The 27,457-nt window shown below is 42.6% G+C and overlaps 1 protein-coding gene across 1 annotated transcript in view; it reads right to left on the reverse strand.

The window, feature by feature from the left end:
• The window catches only part of LOC106731742 (mucin-2-like), a 68,543-nt gene that overhangs the window by 20,915 nt on the left and 20,171 nt on the right, over positions 1 to 27,457 (reverse strand). Inside the window, exons 14-32 of the mRNA XM_075928792.1 lie at positions 27,233 to 27,327; positions 25,176 to 25,302; positions 24,039 to 24,294; positions 21,614 to 21,666; positions 21,255 to 21,355; positions 20,167 to 20,318; positions 19,713 to 19,851; positions 18,909 to 19,016; positions 18,482 to 18,661; positions 16,018 to 16,257; positions 14,834 to 14,990; positions 12,532 to 12,660; positions 11,508 to 11,652; positions 8,673 to 8,716; positions 7,667 to 7,771; positions 5,928 to 5,957; positions 3,699 to 4,343; positions 3,174 to 3,557; positions 789 to 2,021 (exon numbers count right to left, since the gene is read on the reverse strand). Of these exons, the coding sequence (XP_075784907.1) occupies positions 789 to 2,021; positions 3,174 to 3,557; positions 3,699 to 4,343; positions 5,928 to 5,957; positions 7,667 to 7,771; positions 8,673 to 8,716; positions 11,508 to 11,652; positions 12,532 to 12,660; positions 14,834 to 14,990; positions 16,018 to 16,257; positions 18,482 to 18,661; positions 18,909 to 19,016; positions 19,713 to 19,851; positions 20,167 to 20,318; positions 21,255 to 21,355; positions 21,614 to 21,666; positions 24,039 to 24,294; positions 25,176 to 25,302; positions 27,233 to 27,327 (4,323 nt within the window). The remainder of the gene's footprint in view (positions 1 to 788; positions 2,022 to 3,173; positions 3,558 to 3,698; positions 4,344 to 5,927; positions 5,958 to 7,666; positions 7,772 to 8,672; positions 8,717 to 11,507; positions 11,653 to 12,531; positions 12,661 to 14,833; positions 14,991 to 16,017; positions 16,258 to 18,481; positions 18,662 to 18,908; positions 19,017 to 19,712; positions 19,852 to 20,166; positions 20,319 to 21,254; positions 21,356 to 21,613; positions 21,667 to 24,038; positions 24,295 to 25,175; positions 25,303 to 27,232; positions 27,328 to 27,457) is intronic.

The following is a 27,457-nucleotide window of genomic DNA, read 5'->3' on the forward strand; positions in this document are numbered from 1 at the left end:
TTTCCAGCCATTTACACCTAAGTTTATTATTGCTACAACAAATTAATGAGTATTATATAGCATAAAGGCACAGAACAAAGCAGCTATAGAGCCGTGTTTCATTGCCAAATGCAGACCAGCAGCTGTTCACTGGACAAAGAAAAAGGATTCTGAGGTAATTCATCACAAGGACAGAGAAGAAACCGGGAGGCACAACGAGATATTGAAATCCTGAGTCTTGGTCTACAACTTCTATTCCAGAGAAATGCTGAAAATATAGTCACTCAGTCCTCTAAAAATCCCCTCTAGGACTGGTGGAAGCAAGGGTTGCATATATCAAGGAATACATGCAAATATGATAAATATTATGCCTGTGCATGGATGCAGTAATCACTCCTCCCACTCAATACTTATATGTGGAAGAGTCATTGTCACAATAGTCAGAAGACCAGTCTAGGGCAGAAAAATGGAGTGTTTAAGATTAACTCCTTAAATCCATGAGCAGCTCACTATCACCTGCCTACAGAGCAGTCCCTCTGCCCACTCCTTAATACCAGTTTCAGCATCCTGAGGTTTGGTGGGACACATGTTTGGTGGGACTCCTTATCCAGGAATAAGGAACTTAACAGTCTTCTTATTCCCATGTAAACCAGGGGCAGTCAGATCAATGCCTGATGTTTCCCTTAATGCAGATTAGGGCAACTGTTAGCATTTAAAAAATGTCTTATTTCACCATGAAAAAAACATGCAAAAGCATAGCTATAAATGAGGCACCAAAGGTCTATGCAATCTTTCTGTAAACCACTTACTTGGAGTAGTCGTCACTGTGGTGGTGGTGGCAGGTGTTGTTGTCGATGGGCTGGTTGTTTCTGTAGTGGTGGTGGTGATAGTAGGTATTGTTGTCGATGGAGTACTTGGTTCTGTGGTGGTGGAGGTGGTGGTAGCTGTTGTTGTCAATGGGGTACTTGTTTCTGCGGTGGTGGAGGTGGTGGTAGGTGCTGTTGTCGATGGGGTGGGTGTTTCGGTGGTGGTGGTGGTAGGTGTTGTTGTCGATGGGGTAGGTGTTTCAGTGGTGGTGGTAGTAGGTGTTGTTGTCGATGGGGTGGGTGTTTCGGTGGTGGTGGTGCTGGTAGGTGTTGTTGTTGATGGGGTGGGTGTTTCAGTGGTGGTGGTGGTAGGTGTTGTTGTCGACGGAGTGGGTGTTTCAGTGGTAGTGGTGGTAGGTGTTGTTGTCGATGGAGTGGGTGTTTCGGTGGGGGTGGTGGTAGGTGTTGTTGTCGACGGAGTGGGTGTTTCGGTGGTGGTGGTGGTAGATGTTGTTGTCGATGGAGTGGGTGTTTCAGTGGTGGTGGTGGTAGGTGTTGTCGATGGAGTGGGTGTTTCGGTGGTGGTGGTGGGTGTTGTTGTAGATGGAGTGGGTTCGGTGGTGGTGGTGGTGGTAGGTGTCGTTGTCGATGTAGTGGGTGTTTCAGTGGTAGTGGTGGTAGGTGTTGTTGTCGATGGAGTGGGTGTTTCGGTGCTGGTCGTAGTGCTGGTGGTAGGTGTTGTTGTTGATGGAGTAGGTGTTTCAGTGGTAGTGGTGGTGGTAGGTGTTGTTGTTGATGGGGTAGTTGTTTCTGTCGTTGTGGAGGTGGTGGTAGGTGGTGTTGTCTTTGGCGTGGTTGTTGCTGTAGTGGTGACGGAAGTTGTTGTTGTATGAGCAGTAGTTCCACATGTGATTGAGCAGCAGTTAACGCGGATCTCATAATTGAGACACATAGGAAATGACACTACGGGTCCTGGCATTTGGTCTTTATTATTGCAGACAAGCCCAGTGGAAACATCGCATTTCACTATTTGTCCTAAATCTTCAAGTGGTAACTCAGGATATTTCTCAGCTCTGCATTCTATATCTATTGGCTGGTCACATATCGCTGAGTCGTTCGGTTTTCTTATGTTTTCATAGGTTTCATAATCACCAGGGTTTGTGGTAAAATCTGGGTAACTCACATCAATCCAGTCAGACCAGGAACACACAGTTACATCGTTAGGAGTGCATGGTGCTGCAAGAGAACAATGGAATGATGATTTTAGAAAGAAAAGAAACATGCATGACATAATAGTGATGTTAGTGGTGCTAAAAATGACTCACTTAATACACATTTGGTCCAAAACAAATAATTAGTGTAACCTACAACAATTTGGAATGAGAGCAGGGTTATGAGCTAATCTACACCAGTTGAAATTGTTAAGTGCTTCAGTGAAAAACAGCATGATCCGAATCAGGCTCTGAATGTGCTAAATTGGTGTTTCTTATGCACAGAAAAGAATGGAGCATGAACAGTAGTTTCATGTGAGAATAACTTGGAAGAGGGAGCAAGATTGAGCAGACACTCTACTTTATCTCACAGCCTCTTGTTAATTGCTTTTCCAGCCATTTACACCTAAGTTTATTATTGCTACAACAAATTAATGAGTATTATATAGCATAAAGGCACAGAACAAAGCAGCTATAGAGCCGTGTTTCATTGCCAAATGCAGACCAGCAGCTGTTCACTGGACAAAGAAAAAGGATTCTGAGGTAATTCATCACAAGGACAGAGAAGAAACCGGGAGGCACAACGAGATATTGAAATCCTGAGTCTTGGTCTACAACTTCTATTCCAGAGAAATGCTGAAAATATAGTCACTCAGTCCTCTAAAAATCCCCTCTAGGACTGGTGGAAGCAAGGGTTGCATATATCAAGGAATACATGCAAATATGATAAATATTATGCCTGTGCATGGATGCAGTAATCACTCCTCCCACTCAATACTTATATGTGGAAGAGTCATTGTCACAATAGTCAGAAGACCAGTCTAGGGCAGAAAAATGGAGTGTTTAAGATTAACTCCTTAAATCCATGAGCAGCTCAGTATCACCTGCCTACAGAGCAGTCCCTCTGCCCACTCCTTAATACCAGTTTCAGCATCCTGAGGTTTGGTGGGACACATGTTTGGTGGGACTCCTTATCCAGGAATAAGGAACTTAACAGTCTTCTTATTCCCATGTAAACCAGGGGCAGTCAGATCAATGCCTGATGTTTCCCTTAATGCAGATTAGGGCAACTGTTAGCATTTAAAAAATGTCTTATTTCACCATGAAAAAAACATGCAAAAGCATAGCTATAAATGAGGCACCAAAGGTCTATGCAATCTTTCTGTAAACCACTTACTTGGAGTAGTCGTCACTGTGGTGGTGGTGGCAGGTGTTGTTGTCGATGGGCTGGTTGTTTCTGTAGTGGTGGTGGTGATAGTAGGTATTGTTGTCGATGGAGTACTTGGTTCTGTGGTGGTGGAGGTGGTGGTAGCTGTTGTTGTCAATGGGGTACTTGTTTCTGTGGTGGTGGAGGTGGTGGTAGGTGCTGTTGTCGATGGGGTGGGTGTTTCGGTGGTGGTGGTGGTAGGTGTTGTTGTTGATGGGGTGGGTGTTTCAGTGGTGGTGGTAGTAGGTGTTGTTGTTGATGGGGTGGGTGTTTCGGTGGTGGTGGTGCTGGTAGGTGTTGTTGTTGATGGGGTGGGTGTTTCAGTGGTGGTGGTGGTAGGTGTTGTTGTCAACGGAGTGGGTGTTTCAGTGGTGGTGGTGGTAGGTGTTGTTGTCGACGGAGTGGGTGTTTCGGTGGTGGTGGTGGTAGATGTTGTTGTCGATGGAGTGGGTGTTTCAGTGGTGGTGGTGGTAGGTGTTGTCGATGGAGTGGGTGTTTCGGTGGTGGTGGTGGGTGTTGTTGTAGATGGAGTGGGTTCAGTGGTGGTGGTGGTGGTAGGTGTTGTTGTCGATGGAGTGGGTGTTTCAGTGGTAGTGGTGGTAGGTGTTGTTGTCGATGGAGTGGGTGTTTCGGTGCTGGTCGTAGTGCTGGTGGTAGGTGTTGTTGTTGATGGAGTAGGTGTTTCAGTGGTAGTGGTGGTGGTAGGTGTTGTTGTTGATGGGGTAGTTGTTTCTGTCGTTGTGGAGGTGGTGTTAGGTGTTGTTGTCTTTGGCGTGGTTGTTGCTGTGGTGGTGATGGAAGTTGTTGTTGTATGAGCAGTAGTTCCACATGTGATTGAGCAGCAGTTAACGCGGATCTCATAATTGAGGCACTTCTCTACTGGCATGAAGGGTCCTGGCGTTTGGTCTTTATTGCTACAGACAAGCCCAGTGGAAACATCGCATTTTACTATTTGTCCTAAATCTTCAATTGGTAAGTTAGGATATCTCTCAGCTCTGCATTCTATATCAATTGGCTGGTCACATATCGCTGAGTCGTTCCATTTTCTTATGTTTTCATAGGTTTCATAATCACCCGGGTTTAGGAAAAAATCTGGGTAACTCACATCAATCCAGCCAGACCACCAACACACACATGGTTCTGCAGGAAAACAATGAATCAACGATTTTAGAAAGAACAGAAACATGCATGACAGAATAGTGGTGTAAGTGGTGCTAAGAGTGACACACTAGTGAAACCTACAGCAATTTGGAGTGAGAGCAGGGTTATGAGCTAATCTACACCAGTTAAAATTGTTAAGTGCTTCAGTTCAAGTCAATGGTGAAAAACAGCATGATCCGAATCAGGCTCTGAATGTGCTAAATTAGTGTTTCTTATGCACAGAAAATAATGTAGCATGAACATTATTTGTGAGAATAACATGATAGAGGGAACAAGATGAGCAGGCACTCCCTGCATTATCTGATAGCCTCTTATGCTTTTCCAGACACTTGCACCTAAGTGCTTTTATTGCTGCAATTAATTAACTATTACAGTATAAAGACCTCAAAGTATCCATAAACAGTATTTAATTCCCAAAAAGATGCCTGTAGTGGCTCACTGGGCAAAGAGACAGTATCCTGAGGTAATCGGTCACTAGGACAGAGAAGAACCTATGGAGCACATGAAATATTGCATTCTTGAGCTTCAGACTCCAACTGCTGTGCCATGTAAATACTGTCAATTAGGTCTCAGAGGGGTAGCCATGTTAGTCTGTAATTTTAATGCATTGAGTTATCCCCTGTGACACCTTAGAAACATATGTATATAAGCTCATGATACTCTGTGTCTGTGCGTGTGTGTTTGTGTGTGCACACATGAATGTGTGTACATACATATATATATATGTGCGCCTCTAAGGTACCAAAAAACTACTGGAAATAAAGGCAGTTTATTTCTCTCTGTTTCGGAGATTCAAACAAATATATATTCATGCTTGTATGGAATCAATACTTCTTGTAATAGAATGTGTAGTTGCTATTGATGGAAATGATACAAAGGGGAAAGGAGAGCAGATGTAAATATCCAAATTATTATAAAACAAATGCAATGGTAGTAACTAAATACACCGCCTCCTACACACACATAGAGTATGTCTACAGAACAGTCTTCTCTCAAGAGAAGACTGCAAAGTAGGCATACCAGAGTTGCAAATGAAGCGGTGATTTAAATATCCCATGCTTCATTTGCATACTCTCACCAGTGCGCTGTTTTGAAACACAGCTGTTTCGAAACACAGCTGTTTCAAAAGTGAAAGTGCGCTCTGGGCCGTGTTAGTTGGAAACAAACCCCTTGGTTCGAACTAACGTTACTCCTCATTTTTTGTAATGTTACAGAAGTAATGTTAGTTCAAACCAAGGGGTTTGTTTCTAGCTAATGCAGCCTGGAGCTCACTTTCACTTTTGAAACAGCTGTGTTTTGAAACAGCGTGCAGGCGAGAGTATGCAAATGAAGCATGGGATATTTAAATCCCCGCTTCATTTGCAACTCCGATATGCCTACTTGGCATTCTTCTCTCGAGAGAAAAATGCAGTGTAGATATACCCATACATAATTTTCTGAGGTAATAATTTGTCTAAATGAAAATGTAACCTTTTTACTGCCTGGCTTTCTCTTTTTCTTCCTTTTCCCTTGCTTTCTTCCTTCCATAGTCACAAAGATGATTTTACTTTTTAAGAAACTTACTTGTTGCAGGTGAAGAGGTTGTGGTGGAAACTGCAATGGAAAAATAATAAGCATCACTTTACAATCCTAAGAGCTTCAGGAACATTTTCTTGGTTCAGCATCATCAAGCCATTCACAAAAATAATTATAAACAGTTATAAGAAGCCAAAAGTCTATGAAATCTCTCCATAAAACATTTTCCTTTAGGAGAAAAACCATTGGAAGTGCATTCAAATTGGAACTTGACCAGTATTACAAAACACATACAAATGTAATAATTGTATGTATATTCCGGGAAGCAGCAAGTCCAAGTCTTAACTGTGGAAGAGACATAGCAGGAAAGATAGCCACATGGTAGGGATGCTGAATGTGTAATTACATTCACTCTTTAGTTCATGAATGGCTTGGTATCACCTGCTGAAAAAGAAGTCACAGAGATGCTCTATAGACAGGCAGTCCCCGGGTTACGTACAAGATAGGGTCTGTAGGTTTGTTCTTAAGTTGAATCTGTATGTAAGTCGGAACTGGTGTCCAGATTCAGCCGCTGCTGAAACTGACCGCCAGTTCTGACTTAAATACAGATTCAACTTAAGAACCCCAAGTCAGCTGCTGCTGATTCCAGGAAGCCCGGGGCAGAGCAACTGTGCCTCGGGCTTCCTGTAGTCAGCGCTGGTCAGTTTCAGCAATGGCTGACTTGGGGACGCCTGGGGCAGAGCAGCTGGGGTGCTGCTGGGTTGCTCCAGTAGCGCGGCTCCTGAAACTGACCAGCAGCGGCTGAATCAGGACGCCTGGGGCAGAGGGCTGGCGTGCTGCCGGGTTGGTCCAGTAGCGCCCAGAGCGGCGCTGCGGGACCAACCGGCAGCGCCCCAGCTGCTCTGCCCCAGGGTCCACAACAAAAGCCTGGTCTTCTGGGGGGGGGGCACACTAGCTGCGTCCCCGCCCCCCGCCAGAAGACCAGGGACACGGGGAGCAAAGCCGCAGCGGCGGGGTGCCTCCCCTCTGAGGCTTTGCTCTGGCGCGGGACCCTCTTTGCTAGCGGTGCCCCTGGTCTGCTGGAGATAGTCCCCAGCAGACCAGGGGCACCGCGAGCAAACCCGCAGCCGTGGCGGGGTCCCGCGCTTCTGAGACTTTGCCAGAGCTTCAGAAGCGCGGGACCCCGCCAGGGCTGCTGCTTTGCTCCCGATGCCCCTGGTCTGCTGGAGACGGTCCCCAGCAGACCAGGGGCACCGGGAGCAGCTTTTCTCACCCTGGAGGTCAAGGTGGCTGACCGCTGCCTGTGAGCTCCAGGGCGAGAAAGCCCCGTTCGTAAGTGCGGATCCAACGTAAGTCAGATCCACGTAAGTCGGGGACTGCCTGTATTCGTTAATTACACTTTCAGCCTTCTGAGACTTGTTAGGCATGAATGAAATCAGTTTGGATAGGAACAAGATTTAAACAGACCCTTTCCTCCTGTGTAAATGAGGGCCAGGATTTGCTCCAAATATATGTATCTATTATTTCATTGTTAAAACTCAAAAGTACATGTTCAAAATCAATTGGCATTCAGTATATACTGAATGTCAAGTGAATTTAAATTAGGACGTGGAAATATATCTGAACAAAGTGCATAATGTCTTGGAAAAGAGTGATTTTATTCAAAAAATAATGCCATGTGTCATTGAATTTTGTGACAGAAGGATAAAAAATGTTGAATATATTCAATGAATCTCTGTTGCAAAGGCAGTTCTGTCTATAGCTTTTAGTTAATGTAAAATTCTTACCTGTTGGGGTGGTTGATGTTGACACACTGGTAGTTGTAGTTGTAGTTGTAGTGGTAGTAGTGGGTGGGGTGGTAGTTGAAGACGGAGTGGTGGTTGAGGGGCAACCTGAAAGAAATAGTTTAATTATGAAGATTCAGGGGGCAACTGAGTTAGTCTGTTACAGAAAAGAACAACAAATGGTCTGGTAGCACTTTATAGATTAACAAAACATGTCAATGGTATCATGAGCTTTCGTGGGTCATCTGAAGAAGTGGGCCGTGCCCACGAAAACTCACGATACCATCTACATGTTTTGTTAGTCTATAAAGTGCTACCAGACCATTTGTTGTTTTTTAATTAAGAAGTTCTTTTTCTAAAAAATCATCAAGGACAACAACATGCCAATACTTTGGTGAAAGTGTCTATGGTAATATCAGTGTTTGAGTGTATGAGAGGTGCACCTACAAGAGCTCCACCTGTACTTAAACCATGAAAATTTCATTCATGTTTACAATGAAACCATGAACATCTCATTCATGTTTACAATGAGCCGGGAACTAAGTCATTTCTAATAAAGCACTATGTAGGTGAGGTACATACACTAATTAACAAGAATAGAAATTTCATTTGGGAGCAGGATAACTTAAATATTTCCTAGCACATTAAATTATGTACTATAATAAATAATCTGTTATAAAAGCCTCATGTTCCAGAGGATCAAGTGGCTTAAGCTAATATTTAGGATATTGGGGTAGAGCCATTCTACTAACAACATCGAAAGAAAAGACAAGTTTTTACACTTTATCTTAACTCAGCCTATTTCACCATTTTGCTGTATCTTTAGGTGCGTGAGCAATGTCTATGAGGTTACAAAGTGACACCCAATTTTTCTTTGGCGCAATCCTGACTAGAGCTGCAAAGAATCATTCAAAATCATTCTTAAATCTCCTCTGGAGACAGATGGAAGAGAGGAAATAGTCCTTTTCTTCCCCTTTTCAGGGTGCAGAAAGAATAAAATTAAATTTACCTGGTATATGGATGCATGTCACATTTCTTCCTGAGATACAGGTACTAAAAGAAAAAAAATGAGTCAAAATGAACATTTTTACAATCCAATAGCAGCCACTGCAGTAAGTTCTCATGAAACTTTACAATTAATTTATTGCATACTATTTGCAGGGGCTAAGAGTGCAAAAACAAACAAACAAACAAGTTTATCAGTCAAACTTCACCTCATGAGAATGTATATATATATTTTGACTGTTATTTGCTCCAGTATTGACAATTGTTATTTTCTCTTAACACAACAACCAGCTTTCCATCCTCCAAACATTCCTTCTAGAGATAATTAATTATCTTCCACCAGGAGCAGGGAAAATACAGTATAATATGAATGATAGCTAATGCTTCCTTAAATCATTTTGCTCCATCTCCACTGCATAGCAACTTTATATCTCACCCAATTACTGATCTGGGTTATACTGAGAAAAGCAGAGAATATGAGGGAATATGACCAGAGATCGTTATGCTCCAGAGATCCCCTATCTGGTTCTATCTGGCACAGCTTAGAACAGTGTAAGGGCTGCTGTAAATCCTAGATATGACATTTTAAAAAGTAATATTTAATGTCATTGGCAAAGTATTTATTAATGGGCCAACATCAACTTGAAATCAACAGTCAGTTTCCAAATATGGGTTAAACATAGTTTCATGGCACTATGGATGTTCTTGAGTTGTTCTGTCAATTTTTGCAGTTTTACAGCCACTGCTCTTCCATGAAAGACGTATATGATCAAAAAGTGCAACTGACTGGTGAATCATTACAAATAACTAAACACCATGTCCTGTTAATTTCACAATGTGATTAAATTTAAAAATATAGATATGTTTATGTCTCTAAGGGTATGTCTACACTACCCTGCTAGTTCGAACTAGCGGGGTAATGTAGGCATACCGCACTTGTAAATGAAGCCCGGGATTTGAATTTCCCGGGCTTCATTTGCATAAGCGGGGAGCCGCCATTTTTAAAACCCCGCTGGTTCGAACCCCGTGCAGCGCGGCTACACGGTGCTCGAACTAGGTAGTTTGAACTAGGATTCCTATTCTGAACTACCTAGTTCGAGCCCCGTGTAGCCGCGCTGCACGGGGTTCGAACCAGCGGGGTTTTAAAAATGGCGGCTCCCCTCTTATGCTAATGAAGCCCGGGAAATTCAAATCCCGGGCTTCATTTGCAAGTGCGGTATGCCTACATTACCCTCCTAGTTCGAACTAGGAGGGTAGTGTAGACATACCCTGATTTCTTCCAGTTTTAGCAAGCTTTGGAATTGCTTTTAACAACTGTAGGTTAAAAAAATACACAGAAGTAAGAGCTGAAATGGATTGTGTCCCTTTAAAATTCAACTGCTCTTTCTGATCATGGTGTTCCTCTCACCTCCCATTTTTGTAAGGTTTGATCTTCATCTGGGGTAAATCAGCATTCCACCACTAATTTATATGGAGCAAGGCCAATTCATATTGAGGTACCTGGAGGCAATCTTTAAGATCACAGCCTTCATTCAGGAAAACATGAGAGCATGGTTTCCTTGTAACGCCAACAGGCAGAACCAAACCAGGGACATTTGAGGCTTAGTGCATGAACCTCTGTAGTTTGAGATAAAAACAAACTGGCTCTCAGCTAAAGCTGCAGAGGAAATTCATTCATTCTGTCTACAAGTGGTCTAAGTCCCACTACATGGGACAAGTACCAGAGGGGTAGCACGTGTTAGTCTAAATCTGCAAAAGCGGCGAGGAGTCCTGTGGCACCTTATAGACTACCTGAAGTATACTCCTCGCCGCTTTTGCAGATTCAGATTAACACGGCTACCCCTCTGATACTTGACACCATGCAAGGCACTGCATTTAGCCGTATAGAGTGGAAATCTATCAACCTCATAAAGAAACTTGCACAAGTACAAACATATATCATCTTTCTCTCCAAATGCAAACGGAACAACCCGCCAACCTGAAGCATATTCTCACCAGTAACTACACACCGCACCATAATAACTCTAACTCAGGAACCAATCCTGGAAACAAACCTCGGTGCCAACTCTGCCCACATATATACACCAGCAACACCATCACAGGACCTAACCAGATCAGCCATACTGTCACTGGTTCATTCTCCTGCACATCTACTAATGTAATATATGCCATCACGTGCCAACAATGCCCCACTGCTATATACAACGGCCAAACTGGACAGTCCCTACATAAAAGAATCAATGGACACAAATCAGATATTAGGAATGGCAACATACAAAAACCTGTAGGGGAACATTTCAATCTTCTTGGACACACAATTGCAGATCTAAGGGTAGCCATCCTGCAGCAAGAAAACTTCAGGACCAGACTTCAAAGAGAAACTGCTGAGCTACAGTTCATCTTCAAGTTTGACACAATCAACTCTGGATTAAACAAAGACTGTGAATGGCTTGCTAACTACAAAAGCAGCTTCTCCTCTCTTGGAATTCACACCTCCAGATCAGCTACTAGAAGTGGGCCTCATCCTCCTTGATTGGATCCACCTCGTCATCTCCAGCCTGATCCTGGCCTGCATATTTATACCTGCCTCTGGAAATTTCCACTACATGCATCTGACGAAGTGGGTCTTTGCCCACAAAGGCTTATGCTCCTACACTTCAGTTAGTCTGTATTGTGCCACAGGACTCCTCGCCGCTTTTACATGGGACAGTAAACCACACCCAGTAGGTGCATGAGACATGTTCACAACAGCCTTTATCAATGTGCTAAAGTTCCATTCTGATCAATTATGCATTGGTCTAAATATGCATTTCTCCATCCATTTTGAATTTCCACATACCAGTCCTCGCAAGGGCCATCTGAGGGTACTTTTTCGCCAGGTTCATAACGAGTGCCATTTTCCGAATAACAGGGACATATATCTACACATATTCTAAGGTCTTCATCATAAATGGGTTTCTCTTCAGGGCATCTGGGGTAGCAACCTGTTGACCACAAATGGTGTATTTTGTAATGTTAACAAATAAAAACTGTTAATTTTAACTTAGTGATAACATTCTCATGGGAAGTAGGGGGCAGGAGCTAATCTAAGGCTCATTAAAGATATGAAAAGTCTCCTTTTAACTCTAGACCAGGACTTGGATGAGGAGCACTTTCAGAAATGGTGAGTAAGATTCTGAATTTTTCCCACTGATCCCATACATTAAGAAGGCAACATTTACTAATTCTACAATGTCTGAGATACCCGTTGTTTCTTTTTGCCAGAATGCAGAAATGCTGAAACATCTCTGACATACCAAAAATAAATGTAAATGCAGATGGTGGATGAATCTATTACTACAATTCAGGAAAACACTCAGGCACATGTTTAATTATCCCATTGATGTCACTAAACTGTAAGGCTAAGTCTACACAGCAGCGTTATTTCAGAATAACTAATGTTATTTTGAAATAACAAAGAGCATGTTTACACTACAAACCATTATTTCAAAATAATGACGAGCTGGAGCTCTTCTTACTCCAACTTCTAGTAAACCATATTTTACAAAGAGTAAGGGAAGTAAGAGGAAGAGTGTTCTTCCTTTGACTTCCTGCTGTGTAGACAGCGCCAAAAGCCGAGTTAAGCTATTTCGACTTTAGTTACGCAATTGACGTAGCTCAAATTGCATATCTTAATTCGACTTTAGCCCTGTTGTGTAGACATACCCTAAGTTACACCACACCAAATACTCGTGTACAAGTATATATTTAGGAATGGCCATGCAATCAATAGATCTCATTAGCTAATATCTCCATCTCCATCAAATAATATTTTATCTCAGTCTTTATGACAGATAGTACAAAAATAACTAGGAGTTTCTTACCTTCCAGATATGGCAGTGGGAAGTTGGTGTTGGCATTGCTAAGGAGTCTGCAAGTAGCTATATGACGGCCACAAGGTTCGTAGTGCCATGTACATTCATTATAATGGTTGTAGAAATCACAAAATATTGCTAAAAGAAAACAGAAGATGATCAAAAAAACATCTGATGGAAAATGATCCTAATCCCGCCTCTAGCAATTCCAGCAAAATGGTCCCCAAACATTTCGCTGGCAGCTATATTTCTCTTGGTGCATGGAACCTGGATTTTTTTTCCCTACTCAATCTGAATACAGACCATGTGAAACTCTAGATTTCAGCACCTTGACTTTTAACACCATTGTTGCAGAAAACAAATATCACACTGAAGTCACACAATTATTCAAAATCAATGTGCAATTAAAGCTGTCTGTTGAAGTGTTACAGATTTTTTTTTTTTTGCCTTCTTTAGACATCTGCAAAATCTTAGGCACAATGGTGCATATAAGATGAAATCAGTTTGACCCAGAAATAGTGCAAACACTTTTCAACCCCCAACCTTGTTTTTAGGTGCATGTGATGGACCCGCGAGGGTCCGCACTGCCAAAGGGGAGGACCCGCCCCCCTGGAGGCGGAGAAGGTGAGCTGGCGCAACGGCCAGCTGCAGCAGCCCCGATCGCCGGGGAGGAGCGGGGAAGTGGCGCAGCACTGCCGCATGGGAGGCGGGGCCAAGTTACTCTGTCGCTGCCTGGCGTGAGGCTGGGGGAACGAACAGGCTCCCGGGCACCGGGAGGCTCAGGGGGCAGGGCCTCCGCCGCGATGCCTGACTTCACGGCATGGGACGAGGCGGAAGAAGCGGAGCGCTGTCACTTGGCATCTGCCCCCGCACCACTTGAAAAGCGGTAGGACCGGAGGCGGAGGGGGGATGCTAGAAAGAAGCTTCCCCGTCCTGGCCGAGAGAGGGAGGAGCTGCCTCCGCGCTGGAGGAAGCAGCGTGGGATCCGCGGGCCACCGGAGAGCCCAGGAGGACCAGAGACCGACTGAGCAGGGATAAGGACCCACGGCGGTTCCCCGGGCCAGAACACCCAGGAGGGAGAAAGGAAGCAGCCCGGGGAAGTGCGCCTTGGAGCCTGTGGGCGGATGGGTTTTGGGAGTAACCCCCGTCCGACGTGCAAGGGGAGCATCGCACCCTGCACTTAGGGCCCCAGGCTGGGACCCGGAGGAGAGGGCGGGCCTGGGTTCCCCTTCCCCCACCTATCCCTATCCGAGGGGTTCACGACGCGTCTGTCAGCCAGATCCCCACCCAGATCCTGATAACGTTTGTTGGACCCCACCTGAGTACAGATTAGATTTGAGGGCCGGGGCCCCAACACCACCCGCTGTCTGGGGGATTTCCGAGTTTGCCGAGCCCCTCCTCCCGTCTGAGGGGAGGGAGATCTCACCCAAGGGACCTGCCCCGAAGGACAGAGGACCCTAATACCTAGACGTTAGTTAGGCAGTGGGTCTGCATAACCCCCCTTTCAGGCGGAAGGGGTGGTCGCACCCTTAATACCCATCACACTGTACTATACAATGTGAACAGGGCAAAACATAACTCATTCAAAACCAAATTCCTCAAACCATGTGGCCTACAAAGTGTGAATTGCCTCTGACAGAAAAAATGGCAAACCGAATTTGGAAGAGGTCATTGCTGGACTGTTTTAAGACATGGCTATGGAATACAATTTCCAAGATCTCTGAGATGGGAAGCGATATACTATGTATAAGAACAAGTCTCCACTGTGAAAAGCTTAGTAGAAGTGTTTCCTATCATTCATTCGTACACATTGTCTAATGATCACCATTCCTGCCTGACCTTTGGTGTCAATAATTGCATGAAAAAAGGCACATTCAACACCCTAAAAAGAAGTCAGTGGGTTTTATAAGTGTGATTTAAACACAATGGGGCCTACCTGACTAATCACAGGCTATGGAACTACACACAAATTGGGGGGGGGGGGGGGGGGGAGAGCCACTAGTAACAACTCTGGGAAATTTTGCCAACTAGATAACTATACTGAGAAGGTCAGTCCACCTGTTGGCACACACAGTGAGAATGATCATTTATTATTATTTAAGGGTCTGCCCATTAAGACTATTTAAATACACTGAACTCTTTAATACAAGAATGAGCATCTGTGCATACTGAAATGGTTAACCCTTTCCAGTGCATGCCATAGCATACAGCCCTGAATTAATTCACACACTGTTGCACTGACTGAAGACTTTCTGATATTGTTCTGATAGACCCAGTTGTATTCAGTGGGAAATCCTGAAAGGCTACTCACGGCATATATCAGGAGTTCTCCAGTGGACACAAGCTTCATGCTTTACGCACTCTTGGGCATAAGCAGCAACTGCAGAACAGAAGCACTCGCAGTCTCCCCCGGTGTCGCAGGAACAGGCATCATGAACACAATTTTCATAGAATGGACGTGGGTCCACCTGTTGGGGAAGCAGACAGGGCAGTTGTTAACACCAGAGCTCTGCTTCCAATTTGGACTCTCCGATGGAAATCTATTAGATCAGAAGTTGCTCTCTGTCTCTCAGGAAACATCTGGACTAGGCTAAGCTTTCAGTACTTTATCTTATTTTCTTCAAATGGGTGACACTGTGCATTGGCGATATCTTACGTTGTGCATCATTTTAGTTTAATGACAAAAAATTATTCCCAACACAGGACCACAATAACAATGTCCAAGCAAAATTATATTCTATTCTGCTGTCTGCATCGTCAACAAAATTGACACCTGAGCTATGAATCCAGAAGCTTTATCAACAAATCTGATGCATAAAAGTAAAAACAAATACTTAATTGAATTTACAAAGCTGGTGATTAGAAAAATATGGTTTGATGGGTAAACAGAATTATCTGAACTTGGAAGCTGGTGATGGAGGAAAAAAAAATAGACAATTATATGTTAATTTTTGGAAGGGAGGCTTAACAAAACTGTTTCCAGAATAAACATATTTGCTAGTAGTATGCTATACTTCAGTTTTAAACAAATCCCTGTGTAACCTATACACATTCAGGCTGCGTCTAAACTGGCCGTGAGTATTTGCTCAAGAACACTGACATCGTACTGTACAAAATCAGTGCTTCTTGTGCAAATACTCTGATGCTCCTGCTCAGGGATAAGCCCTCTTGCGCAAGCATTCTTGCTCAAGAGGGCCAGTGTAGACAACAACGTTAATTTCTTGTGCAAGAAAGCCCGATGACTAAAATGGCCATTGGAGCTTTCTTGCGCAAGAGAGCGTCTACACTGGCACGGATGCTTTTGCGTAAAAGCACATCTTTTGCGCAAAAGCACATGCCAGTGTAGACGCTCTCTTGAACAAATACTTTTAACAGAAAAAGTTTTTCAGTTAAAAGTATTTGCGCAAAATCATGCCAGTCTAGATGCAGCCTCAAGGTGTGGTGCACTGTACCACTTACAGAGAGAAAGAATGAGTTGGCAATCTCCCTACTAACCTTGCTGCGACAACCTTCAAAGACTTGGCTCAGGATTATGCTGCATTCCTTTTCTGCCCAGGACTTGCGGTGGGGTTTCAGATTACAGGGCAGAATCTCATTCATCACATCAGGGCAGGAGAGGGAGGATCTCCAGGAATTCCCAAACTCCAGAGGACTGGACACCTGCAGCCCATCCCGTGTTGTGAAGTCATTGTTGGAATTTTCGTCAAAGTTGCCACACAAACCACAGATTTTGCCCTGAGAAAAACAAAAGGTGTTTGCTTTCAGAACATCATCACATTTTCAGTTTGCCCACTAAGAGAGCACCAGTACAATTAGAACCAAACCAAATACATGCAGTGAGGGAATGATTTCTCCCTATAACTTACTTATTTTCATCCTTATTTCAAAATAATGTGTATAAGTGAAACCTATTTCTCTGTATTTATCTTCTTCATTATCAAGCTGTCAGGTAGCCCATACAGGAATATGTGACTTCTTGTTATATACAGTATCTAGGAACTATATCTATATTTCTTTGCAGCTGCTTCCCATTCAACTTAAAATGAACCAAACAGTGGCTACACTTCTCTCCCCTGACAACAAGCCATCCCTTTACAGTGCATTGTGGTATGCAGCAATGTAGCTGCATGATTCCCATTAGCGTTAATAAGAGTCACATGATTGAATTCTCCAGCACACAATGCACTGACATTTTAGTCCTACGTTTATTTTTCAGCTAGATGTTAATTTTGAAGAGTTGACTGACCATCTTTAAGGCAGATTTCTTCAAATACAAAGAATGAGATGGAATAAGGAAGAAATAAAGCATCCTTGAATAAATCTTAAAAACAGAACAGTGACTTCAGGGTTGGGGGGGGGGTTGGGGGCTGGCATTCTTCTAGTCTAGGATCTAGTTGCATTAAAAATGAAAAATCTTTTACCTCATTTTTGCTCCTCCCTTCATTTTTTAACCCTACTCAAGCTACTTCAAGGTTGCCAGCAAAGTTTAAAGGCTGCCTGAGCCACTTACTAAACAAGTTAAATATCTTATAAGGGAAGATGTGAGAGCTGGAAGCATTTTGTCAAGAAAGAATTTTTAGCTTCCTTCCAGGCAGCCCCTTATACAGAGGCTGTGAGATGGTACCCCACTTAGCACTTCTTGAGCCACAACTCCATTTCCCCAAGGTAAAATATGTTGCATTATTATGGGAGGGCTGGGTTAGCCTATGGCAAATCTTGTGAATTTTCGTTCTGTCTTTTATTGGGGAATTACAATCTGTAACCATTTCTTTGGTTTCAAGGGTCATACATATATGAAATATTCACAAATACACTATAGTACAACATACGATGAATAAATAGTGATTTAAAAGTGAAATGCCTCCAAATACCAGTTAGCCCCTACTGCTACTTGAGGGATCAAGTTTAGTAATCTAGGACACAATATAGTTACAAACTGTCTGGAAAATAGGTCCCCGGTTCTGTTTTTAACTTAACAACAATAGAGCAAAGTTTTGTTCTATAAGGGAAGAGAAAATGATGTTGGGTGTCCCAAGAGTTCATTCTCTTTGGGCCTGATCCTACAACCCCTAAAGACAACAAGAATATTTTATGAACTTCAGCAGGCTTTGCATTAGAGCACTAAGATTTACAAGTATTGGAAAATCACAGAGGACAGCTCTTCCACATTGCATAGTGTGTAATACATTCCTTGGTATTGTTGCACTGGATCATGCAATAAGAGGAACATACAATGGCACCATCTTCATGAATAATGAGAGACATTGATGAATCATCAGCATAAACAAGATATAGGGAAATGATGAAGAGTAATAATCAAGCATAATCTGTACATTTATGTGTACAGGCAGTCCCCGGGTTACATGGATCCGACTTACATCCGATCCCTACTTACAAACGGGGTGAGGCAACCACACACTAGCTGCTTCCCCCGAGCAGACCAGGGAGACGCGAAGCTAGCGTCCCCCCCAGCAGACCAGTGAGACGCGGAGCGGCTTTTCTCAGCAGACTCCTCAGCTTGAGAATAAAGGACCGAGGGAAGTGACGTGTGGGAGAATAAAACTGAGCTTTGGAGAAATGTTTGGCTAGAGTTTCCCCTACAATATGTACCAGTTCCGACTTACATACAAATTCAACTTAAGAACAAACCTATAGTCCCTATCTTGTACATAACCTGGGGACTGCCTGTACTCAACTAACAGCTCTTCCACATTGCATAGTGTGTAATACATTCCTTGGTATTGTTGCACTGGATTATGCAATAAGAAGAACATACAATGGCACCATCTTCATGAATAATGAGAGACATTGATGAATCATCAGCATAAACAAGATATAGGGAAATGATGAAGAGTAATAATCAAGAATAATCTGTACATTTATATGTACTCGACTATTTATAATCCCATCAACAGATTCCATAATATTTTAGGGGGAAAAAAAGCCTGAAGTTGCTCACCTTGTAATTAGGGGTCAGCTTTACAAAAATAGTAGTCTTCTTATCCCAGATGAGCATCACACCACTGCTGGTTTCAATAACAAGATAAAGCCCCACTGTCCGAGTCCAATAATGTACATGTTCGCCAGCATCTCGATGAATTTCTACATAGCGCTTGTCCTCCAGCTTCAATTCAATTCCCTGAAGGACAGAAAGAGAAGGGATATAATAGCACTAGCTTTAGAGTGAGGCAAGCTATTGGAATGGTGCTGCTGATGGACTTCATTACAAGGCTAACATTGCCAAACCACTACCTAAACCTTTAAGAAGTGGAAATCACTGTAATGGAACCATGCCAACGTTGAGTTTCAAGGAACATGGCTACAAACAAAGGTCAGTTTTCATTAGCTGCATTCTAGGGCTGATCCCATCCAGAACCACCACTCACCTTGAGAAATACTTTAATAGCCTTTGAGCAGGTGACTCCTGTGGTTCCACATGGAACATTAACTGTGATGATACTAAATGTGCCACTGGGGTCCTCACCACAATAATCCTGTTGAGAATGGAATAATGAATCTTAAGTGAATGAAAGGAACTGTATTATTTATTTTGCTTTCTATTTAATAATTTAAATTTCATCTTCAAATTCCAGTACTCACACACAACATTTAATGTTTACCAAATTCTGGGAAAAAAATGAGACGATTGAATTAAACAATAGCTTGTGTCCCAAACAATCTTTGTTTTCCAATTTCAGATTTAGCCGGTTGTTTTGGAGTAGTGTTGATGATCTGACAACTTTCATTGTCAAGTTAGCCCAGATGTATATTCAGGACATCCCCACTGTCACCCCAGTACACGGCTGTTCTGCACTAAAGTCACTGACGCTTCTAAGAACTGACGTGTTATAAGTCCTCCCAGTCTCCACTCTGAATTTGTGCAAATGGAAGTCAGCCTCAAGAAAAAAATTCCCTGCTTTAAGTTGTTTCACTATAAGTCCAAGTTTTTGACAACATATCTTGGAGTTATATCAAGGATGGCCTGTAATCTGCACATACATCAGCAAAAGAAATGTTCACTCAATGCCATTAATTTCCTTGGACATCTGGGATTTGTTGCAAATATGGAATTTAATTTTGCAAATGCTGAAGTTGCCATAGGAACAGTGATCTTCAAGAAAAAAAGGGGCTAAGAGAGGTGGTCCAAGAACCAAACTGATAGCTAGGTTTTTTGCAGAACTTGAAATTACCTGGGCAGCCACGTATTCACAGTGTCCATCAAAATCATAGTGTTTTCCATCAAAGGTGACATAATGACCACTTCCATATATAATACAAGTCCCATAGCACTCATTCATGGTACATTTCCATTTTCCTTTATAGCAGGTACTAGGGAATGGATAAAATAGTTGGATGAAATCTGAAGAGTCATGTTTTAATGCCACAGGATAAACCACATAGCAGGCTGATACTACGTGAAATACATCCCATGAATAATATGCAGATTTCTGTAACAGGGTATTATATTATAAATCAATATTTTGTCAATAGTCTCCACACAGAATTGGCCCACTGATGAATGTATAGCATGGCTGTTACCACCCTAAAAACTTGTCAGCATGGTATTTAAACCATTTCATTACCATTCAGTCACTACAAGTAAGAGACACCAAAAGGAAAGAGGAGAACAATATAGAACCCTACCAATTGTTGCAGCCCGCTGTTGTAGTGTGTCCCGGAGGATAAAAGTCGCCGTTATGAATACATGGACAATCATTCTCACTTACACAGCCCCCTCTGCCATCATCAAACAGTCCAGAGGGACATATACATCCTGAGATGCACTCTGTTGGGAGCTAAGAAAAATAAGGTAATAAATGATATTATTTTTTAAGAAAAGATGAATTTTCTATAAACATTTATCCCACAAGCTTCTTTCTCTGGTTTATTACTCAGCCATTTTTATTTATTTCTCATCTCTCTAGTATCTGAGTTCCCACAGAATTTTCTTCATATTTTACAGACATTAACTTCAGACTAGCTTACTTTTGTTCTACACAGAAAACTACCAGAGTGTATTGTAAACAAAATGCCTATTCATCTAATTAGCAATCTCTCTACTGAGAAAAGAGAGGGTAAGTCAGTGAAAAGAAGAAGAAAGAATGGCAAAAATAGTGAAAGAGAATTGGAAAAGAACATGATGAGAACAAAAATGATAAAAGAAAAGAAAGGACAAAAATGAGAGGAAAAGAAGAGAGAAAAGACTAAAAGACAATGTTGATCAGGTTTTCACTGCTTCGTTTAGACTACACCTACATTATAACATTCTTTCAAAATAAGTAACTTTGAAATAATAACTCCCAAAATAACTATTTTGAAATAGTGCCTCCACACTGCAGGGAAGCCTTGAAATTAGTCTGAGGCAAGCTCCCTTAATGTAGACATGCTACCATGATTTAGAGCCCCAGGAAGCACTCGGAATTAATTACTTTGAATGATTTGGGGAAGTAGTTATTTTGAAATAACAGCAGCTGAGCATCCACACTAATGCTATTTCAAAATAGCAATTTCAAAATAGGTGTTATTCCTCGTAAATTCAGGGGTTATTATTTCAAAATAATAACCCTGTTACTTCAAAATAATTTCAAAATAACAAGCTTACTGAGTTGATGCTCACCTTCCTATTTCAAAAATACAGGAGTTATTTTGAAATAACTCTGTAATGTAGACATGCCCTTAGGGATTATGGGAAATAAGGAGACATGTCATAGTGAGGTAAAATGAAAACTTACATAACCAGCACCCAAAGAATGGCAGCTTAGCTGAGGAAGGACTGGAGAAGACCTAGAGTTGACATTGCTGCAATCTAAGTGAGTCTTGGGAGACAGACACTCTGTAAAACAAAGATACCGTGTTAGATGGGTAAACTTTATAGCTCAAGGGATCAGAAAAGAAATGGGAAGTTATTAAGTACTGAGAGAGAAACTGCAGGGTGCACCCCTTAAAAATAAATGAAAATATACTTTCTAACCCAAGGAAAACCCTCTGCTAAAAGCAAAGTGAAAATGGCTGTTTTACAGAAAGGAAAAATGAACAAGTGGAGAATTCAAATGTGGAATTGAGCTGTTTCTCTCTAAAGCATTTCACTTACTTTCCCCTGTTATCTTCACTTGAGTGCAATGGAGAACTGCATTTCGGCAAACACTACAAAGAGTGAGAAGATAGAATGTAAGCCTGATGTGTTCAGTTCATAAACATCTAAAACAATTTGCAGAGGCATAACTAACAAATTATTCCTTTGGACTGTAAAAAAATCCCTTTTGCCATGCTACATTCTTAGGAGGCAAAGTAATAATAAACCCAGTTGATCTATTAGTGCAATAATACAGTAGACTTCCGATAATCCAGCACCTTTGGGACCCAGGTGGTGCCGGATTATCGGATATGCTGGACTATCGGGAGGTACCCTGGTGGGGGGCTGTAATGGGCCTGCCAGGACCTGCACTGCATCCGGCGGGAGGCAGGGGAGGAGATTAGCAGGGAACAGTGCAGCAAGGGATGAACCCTGTGCTGTTTTGCAAGTAGGTGGGGGAAGCCCTGCGCAGCCAGCGGCAACAGGCCATCTGGAGAAACCCAGCCACTGGCTGGGTTTCCCCAGGTGGCCTGTCACCAACAGCTGCACGGGGCTTCCCCTGCCTCCCTGCAAAATGGCAGAGGGTTCACCTCTCGCAGTGCCGTTCCTTTGCCCCCTCCCGCCCGGCCAGACACAGTGCAGGTCCCGGCAGACCTGTCACAGGGGTATAATCCCCTTCCCCTCTCCTCCCTTTCCCTTTCCCAGCCCGTGAGCGCGCATGGGGCTCACAGCAACTCCAATTGTCTGGCTGGCCAGAACACTTCCTGGTTCCAGTTTGTTCCAGACTATCGGGAGTGCTGCACGACTGGAAACCTGACAATTGGAGTTTTCCTGTACTACTGGACCAACCCAGCAGCACCCGAGCTGCTCTACCCAAGGCGTCCCCAAGTTAGCCGCTGCTGAAACTCACCAGCGGCTGACTACAGGAAGCCCGAGGCAGAGTTGCTCTGCCCTGGGCTTCCTGGAATCAGCTGCTGATCAGTTTCAGCAGCAGCTGACTTGGGGACGCCTGGGGTTCTTAAGTTGAATCTGTATGTAAGTCAGAACTGGTGTCCAGATTCAGCGGCTGAATCTGGATGCCAGTTCCGACTTACATACAGATTCAACTTAAGAACAAACCTACAGTCCCTATCTTGTACGTAACCCGGGGACTGCCTGTATCTGTTTCTTTTTCTTTCACTTCATGCATCTGATGAAGGGTACGTCTAGACTACAGGCTTTTGTCGACAGAAGTTTTGTTGACAGATACTGTCGACAAAGCTTCTGTCAACAGAGAGCATCTAGACTACATTCAGTTCTGTCGACAAAGCAAGCTGCTTTGTCAACAAAACCATGTAGTCTAGACACAACCCTAGATGCAATAACACCTTCTGTCGACAGAACTCTGTCGACAAAAGGCGTTATGCCTCGTAAAATGAGGTTTACCAGCGTCGACAAAACTGCTGAGTTCTGTCGACGTTATGTCGACAGAACTCAGCGGTAGTGTAGACGCAGGTATAGTTTTGTCAACAAAAGTCCACTTTTGTCGACAAAACTCTGTAGTCTAGACACACCCGAAGTCAGTTACAACTCACAACAGCTTATGCCATAATAAAATTGTTGGTCATTAAGGATGTGTCTAGACTACATGCCTCTGTCAGCAGAGGCATGTAGATTAGACACATAGGCAAAGGCAAATGAAGCCGCGATTTAAATGATCGCGGCTTCATTTACATTTACATGGCTGCCGCGCTGAGCCAACAAACAGCTGATCAGCTGTTTGTCTGCTCAGCGCGCTAGTCTGGACGCTCCCCTGCCAACATCAAAGCCCTTCGTCGGCAGCCCCGGTAAACCTCATCCCATGAAGAATAATGGGGCTGCCGACAAAGGACTTTGATGTCGGCAGGGGAGTGTCCAGACTAGCACACTGAGCAGACAAACAGCGGATTAGCTGTTTGTCAGCTCAGCCATGTCAATTTAAATGAAGCCGCGATCATTTAAATCGCGGCTTCATTTGCCTTTGCCAAAACAACAAATCTACATGGCTCCGTCGACGGAGCCAAGTAGTCTAGACGTACCCTAAGATTCCATGGGTTCCTTGTTGTTGGGTTTTTTTCAATTAGTAACAGTTACAATGCAAAATGTGGTGGAATTATCTGTTTCTATGAAAAACCTGTTTCTTTGAAAAACCTTCCTTTCCCCATTGCCTTACAAAATTTCCATTGACTTTAATGATGCATAATCAAGTCCACAGTTACCATCAGAGACCACTATATACATTGTACATATTAATAAGTTAACTTACAGTAGAATGACATTTTGTTCCGCTAGGGTGGTAATGGGTAATATATACCTTTTATCTACATTATAGCACCCTGATATCAGTGTACGGTATATTTAATAAGCGAGTTAAAAAGTGGGAGCTTTCATCTTCATAATCTGCAAATAACATAAAATAACCTACCAGCGTTCTTCTTGTTTAAAGATAACATCTCCAGGTTCCAGGTATGTTCCTCTGTGGTAGCATGAACACTGTGAGATATTCACACATTTACCCTTCTCATCCATATAGGTGTTACCAGGGCAGCCACAGCCATCCACTGGAATGAAGCCCTTCACGCACTGATTTTGGCCATCAGCAAGGGAGCGACAGGTATGTTGACATGTCGTCAAATTGTAAAGGAAGACTTGGGAGGATGGGCAAGAGGACACTTCTTTGTCTGGAGAGAAGGAAACAATGGTAGCTATACTGGGACATAAAAACCACCTGACCGGGCATTATAGAATGTAAAGCTTTCTGATCACTCTGTCCACATAGTACGTAATAGTAAAAATGAAGGGATTCCCTCTCATTGTATTCTAACAAACTATTATAATTAATAAACAGTGTTGGCTTAACTTTGTACTACCTTTTAAACTGCCATCTGTGAGGTAATATTATTCCCATTCATATAGGTATAATTTCCCTTTAAAGAACATGCATCATTTCTATTGTTATAGAGAAGAGTATATAGAGGAAGGAATGGAAAGACCATCAAAATAAATATCTAGTATTGTTTCTTTTTTTCTTTCCCCTTTAGTTAATTGAAACTTTCACTGTTGGAATTTGCTTTCTAATAATAGACACTATTATTACTACATTTTTTTCTCTGTTGCTTCTTAGCCCTATGGTCCTCCAGCAGAAGCACAATTTAACAATTTGACAAAGCCCCATTTCTAGTGTTACTTCACTGCTGGTGATGATCCCATACCTAATGCTGGTACACGGCCATGAAAATAAATGCAATGGATGAGCCATGATGGTTTTGATTACTTTGGGAAAAGAGAAGATATATCAGCATTGGTAAAATAGTAGAGATGAGAAAAGGGACCATAATTATGTTGCAGTCTGTGAAGTTTGTGAAGTTGTCCTATAAACAAAGGGCAGTTAAAGAACACAGGATTCACTATTCAAAATCCTTGACAGTGTCTCCTTAAATTGTATTGTGCAACTCCATGTCCCTTTCTAAACTCTTAACACTGAGGTTAATGGAACTGTACTGAGGTACACTCTGTCCTTTCCTTTGACTGATTTCAAGGGGATGACAGCGTCATTACTTACTGCAGACATTTTGTCTCCAACCTCCCAGCATGATCCCTTTGAAGGCACAGGCCCTTACGTAAGAGGAGAGGGCCGCACACAAGCATTCCTCACTGTTCGAGCAGCTGCAGGTGTCGTATTTACACCTCTGAAACAAACAAGAAGCAAATGGTTAATAAGCCTGAAAGATGATGATTACTATAAAAGGAAAATTCTAAAAGCTGGGGCCCTATCACAGTAGGGCTGTGTCTACACTGGGCCACTTATTCCGGAAAATCAGCCGCTTTTCCGGAATAAGTTGTGAGCTGTTTACACTGGCCCTTGAATTTCCGGAAAAGCAACGATGCTGTACTGTACAAAATCAGCCGCTATTCTGGAAAAACTATTCTGCTCCCGCTCGGGCATAAGTCCTTATTCCGGAACACTGTTCCGGAAAAGGGCCAGTGTAGACAGCCCAGTAGTCTTTTCCGGAAAAAAGCCCCGATCACGAAAATGGCGATCGAGGCTCTTTTCCAGAAAAGTGCGTCTACATTGGCCACAGACAGTTTTCCGGAAAAACTGAAAACAGAATAGTATTCCGTTTTAAGCAGTTCCGGAAATCCATGCCAGTGTAGACACAGCCTAGCTGTAAATCACCTTGTACCTTATTTCCCATGTGGCTGTTACTCATGCAGATGATCAGAGAGCATACTAGCTGAGCAGAGAGCTGTCCATTAGTGATGGACAAACCCCAAACAAGCTCAGAAGGCATTTGATTAAGCATGAAAACATAGATAGTTCACCAAACTTTATCTGAATAGCCCAACCTTTAAATCACTAAAGTTTAGCCCTCTTTTCCTAACAGCAGGCTTTTTGGGGACTTTGAAATGTATAATTCCTCATCTGTCACAACACAGAATGGTATAAGCCCACAGAAATTAAAAATAACAAAAGGAAGAAATATCTGCATGGGTTAGGATCTCCACAAAGGTTCAGCTCACACTGAATTACGGAAATGAGCAAAGATTAGGGGGCACTTGCTTTTCTCTCCAGATTTCTTGTTTATCCCTCCTCAACAGAACTGAAAACACAGGCAGTGCCAGATTTGCACACAAGCTAAATAAGGTACATTTTAGGAGCTCAGATTATGAAAGAACTATAAATACAAAATATATATATATATTGTAATGGTGTGGGGCCTATTACAGTTGCATAGTTTAGGGCCTCAGCATGTCTTTACCCAGCACTGAACACTGGTAAACTGACCAGGAATAATAAAACATAAAGGCTACGTCTACACTGGCCCCTCTTCCGTAAGGGGCATGTAAATTTCAGCAGTCGTCGTAGGGAAATCCGCGGGGGATTTAAATATCCCCCGCGGCATTTAAATAAACATGGCCGCCGCTTTTTTCCGGCTTTTAAAAAAGCCGGAAAAGAGCGTCTAGACTGGCCCCGATCCTCCGGAAAAAGCGCCCTTTTCCGGAGGGTCTTATTCTTACTTTGAAGTAAGAATAAGACCCTCCGGAAAAGGGCGCTTTTTCCGGAGGATCGGGGCCAGTCTAGACGCTCTTTTCCGGCTTTTTTAAAAGCCGGAAAAAAGCGGCGGCCATGTTTATTTAAATGCCGCGGGGGATATTTAAATCCCCCGCGGATTTCCCTACGACGACTGCTGAAATTTACATGCCCCTTACGGAAGAGGGGCCAGTGTAGACGTAGCCAAATGGGTTATTGTTTACCTCTTGATCAAGAAATTCAATTTAAGCAAGAATGTTTAAGAGCTGGCTCACATTTGACCATCATGACTCAATATCCCATTATCTTTTGAATTCTCATATGAAAATGAGAATCTATAGTGTTCTTTCACTACTCACTAGCCCCACCCTCTCAGAAAAGCACAATGATTTCTCTCCTCTAAATCAGCATTCTAAGAGAAGGCCTATTGTAGGAGATCAAGGCATATGAAGCAATTGGACAGGTAGTCATAACAAAATATGACCATTTTTCATGACCAAGTTGCAATAATCCCTTGAAAATATGTATATGGTAAAACACATATTAGACTAGTGCCAAAAGCTGACTGTACAGTACAAAATTCACACCTTGTAATATTCCGTGGGATCGATGACTGAGTGACATCTGGCAAAAAGAGATTCTGAATTTTTCAGCTGAGAACACCAAAACTCAGCATAGTTTTCTGTAACAAAAGAAAAAAGAACTATTTTCCTAGAATCATACCCTTTGGTATCAGAGTTTCACCTTTCAGCATGCAACATAATATGACCAAAACAAAAAATACAAAGAAATGATAAACAACGAAAACCCTA

The sequence above is a fragment of the Pelodiscus sinensis genome, chromosome 4 (genome assembly GCF_049634645.1).
Source record: "Pelodiscus sinensis isolate JC-2024 chromosome 4, ASM4963464v1, whole genome shotgun sequence".
Classification (NCBI taxonomy): Eukaryota; Metazoa; Chordata; order Testudines; family Trionychidae; genus Pelodiscus; species Pelodiscus sinensis.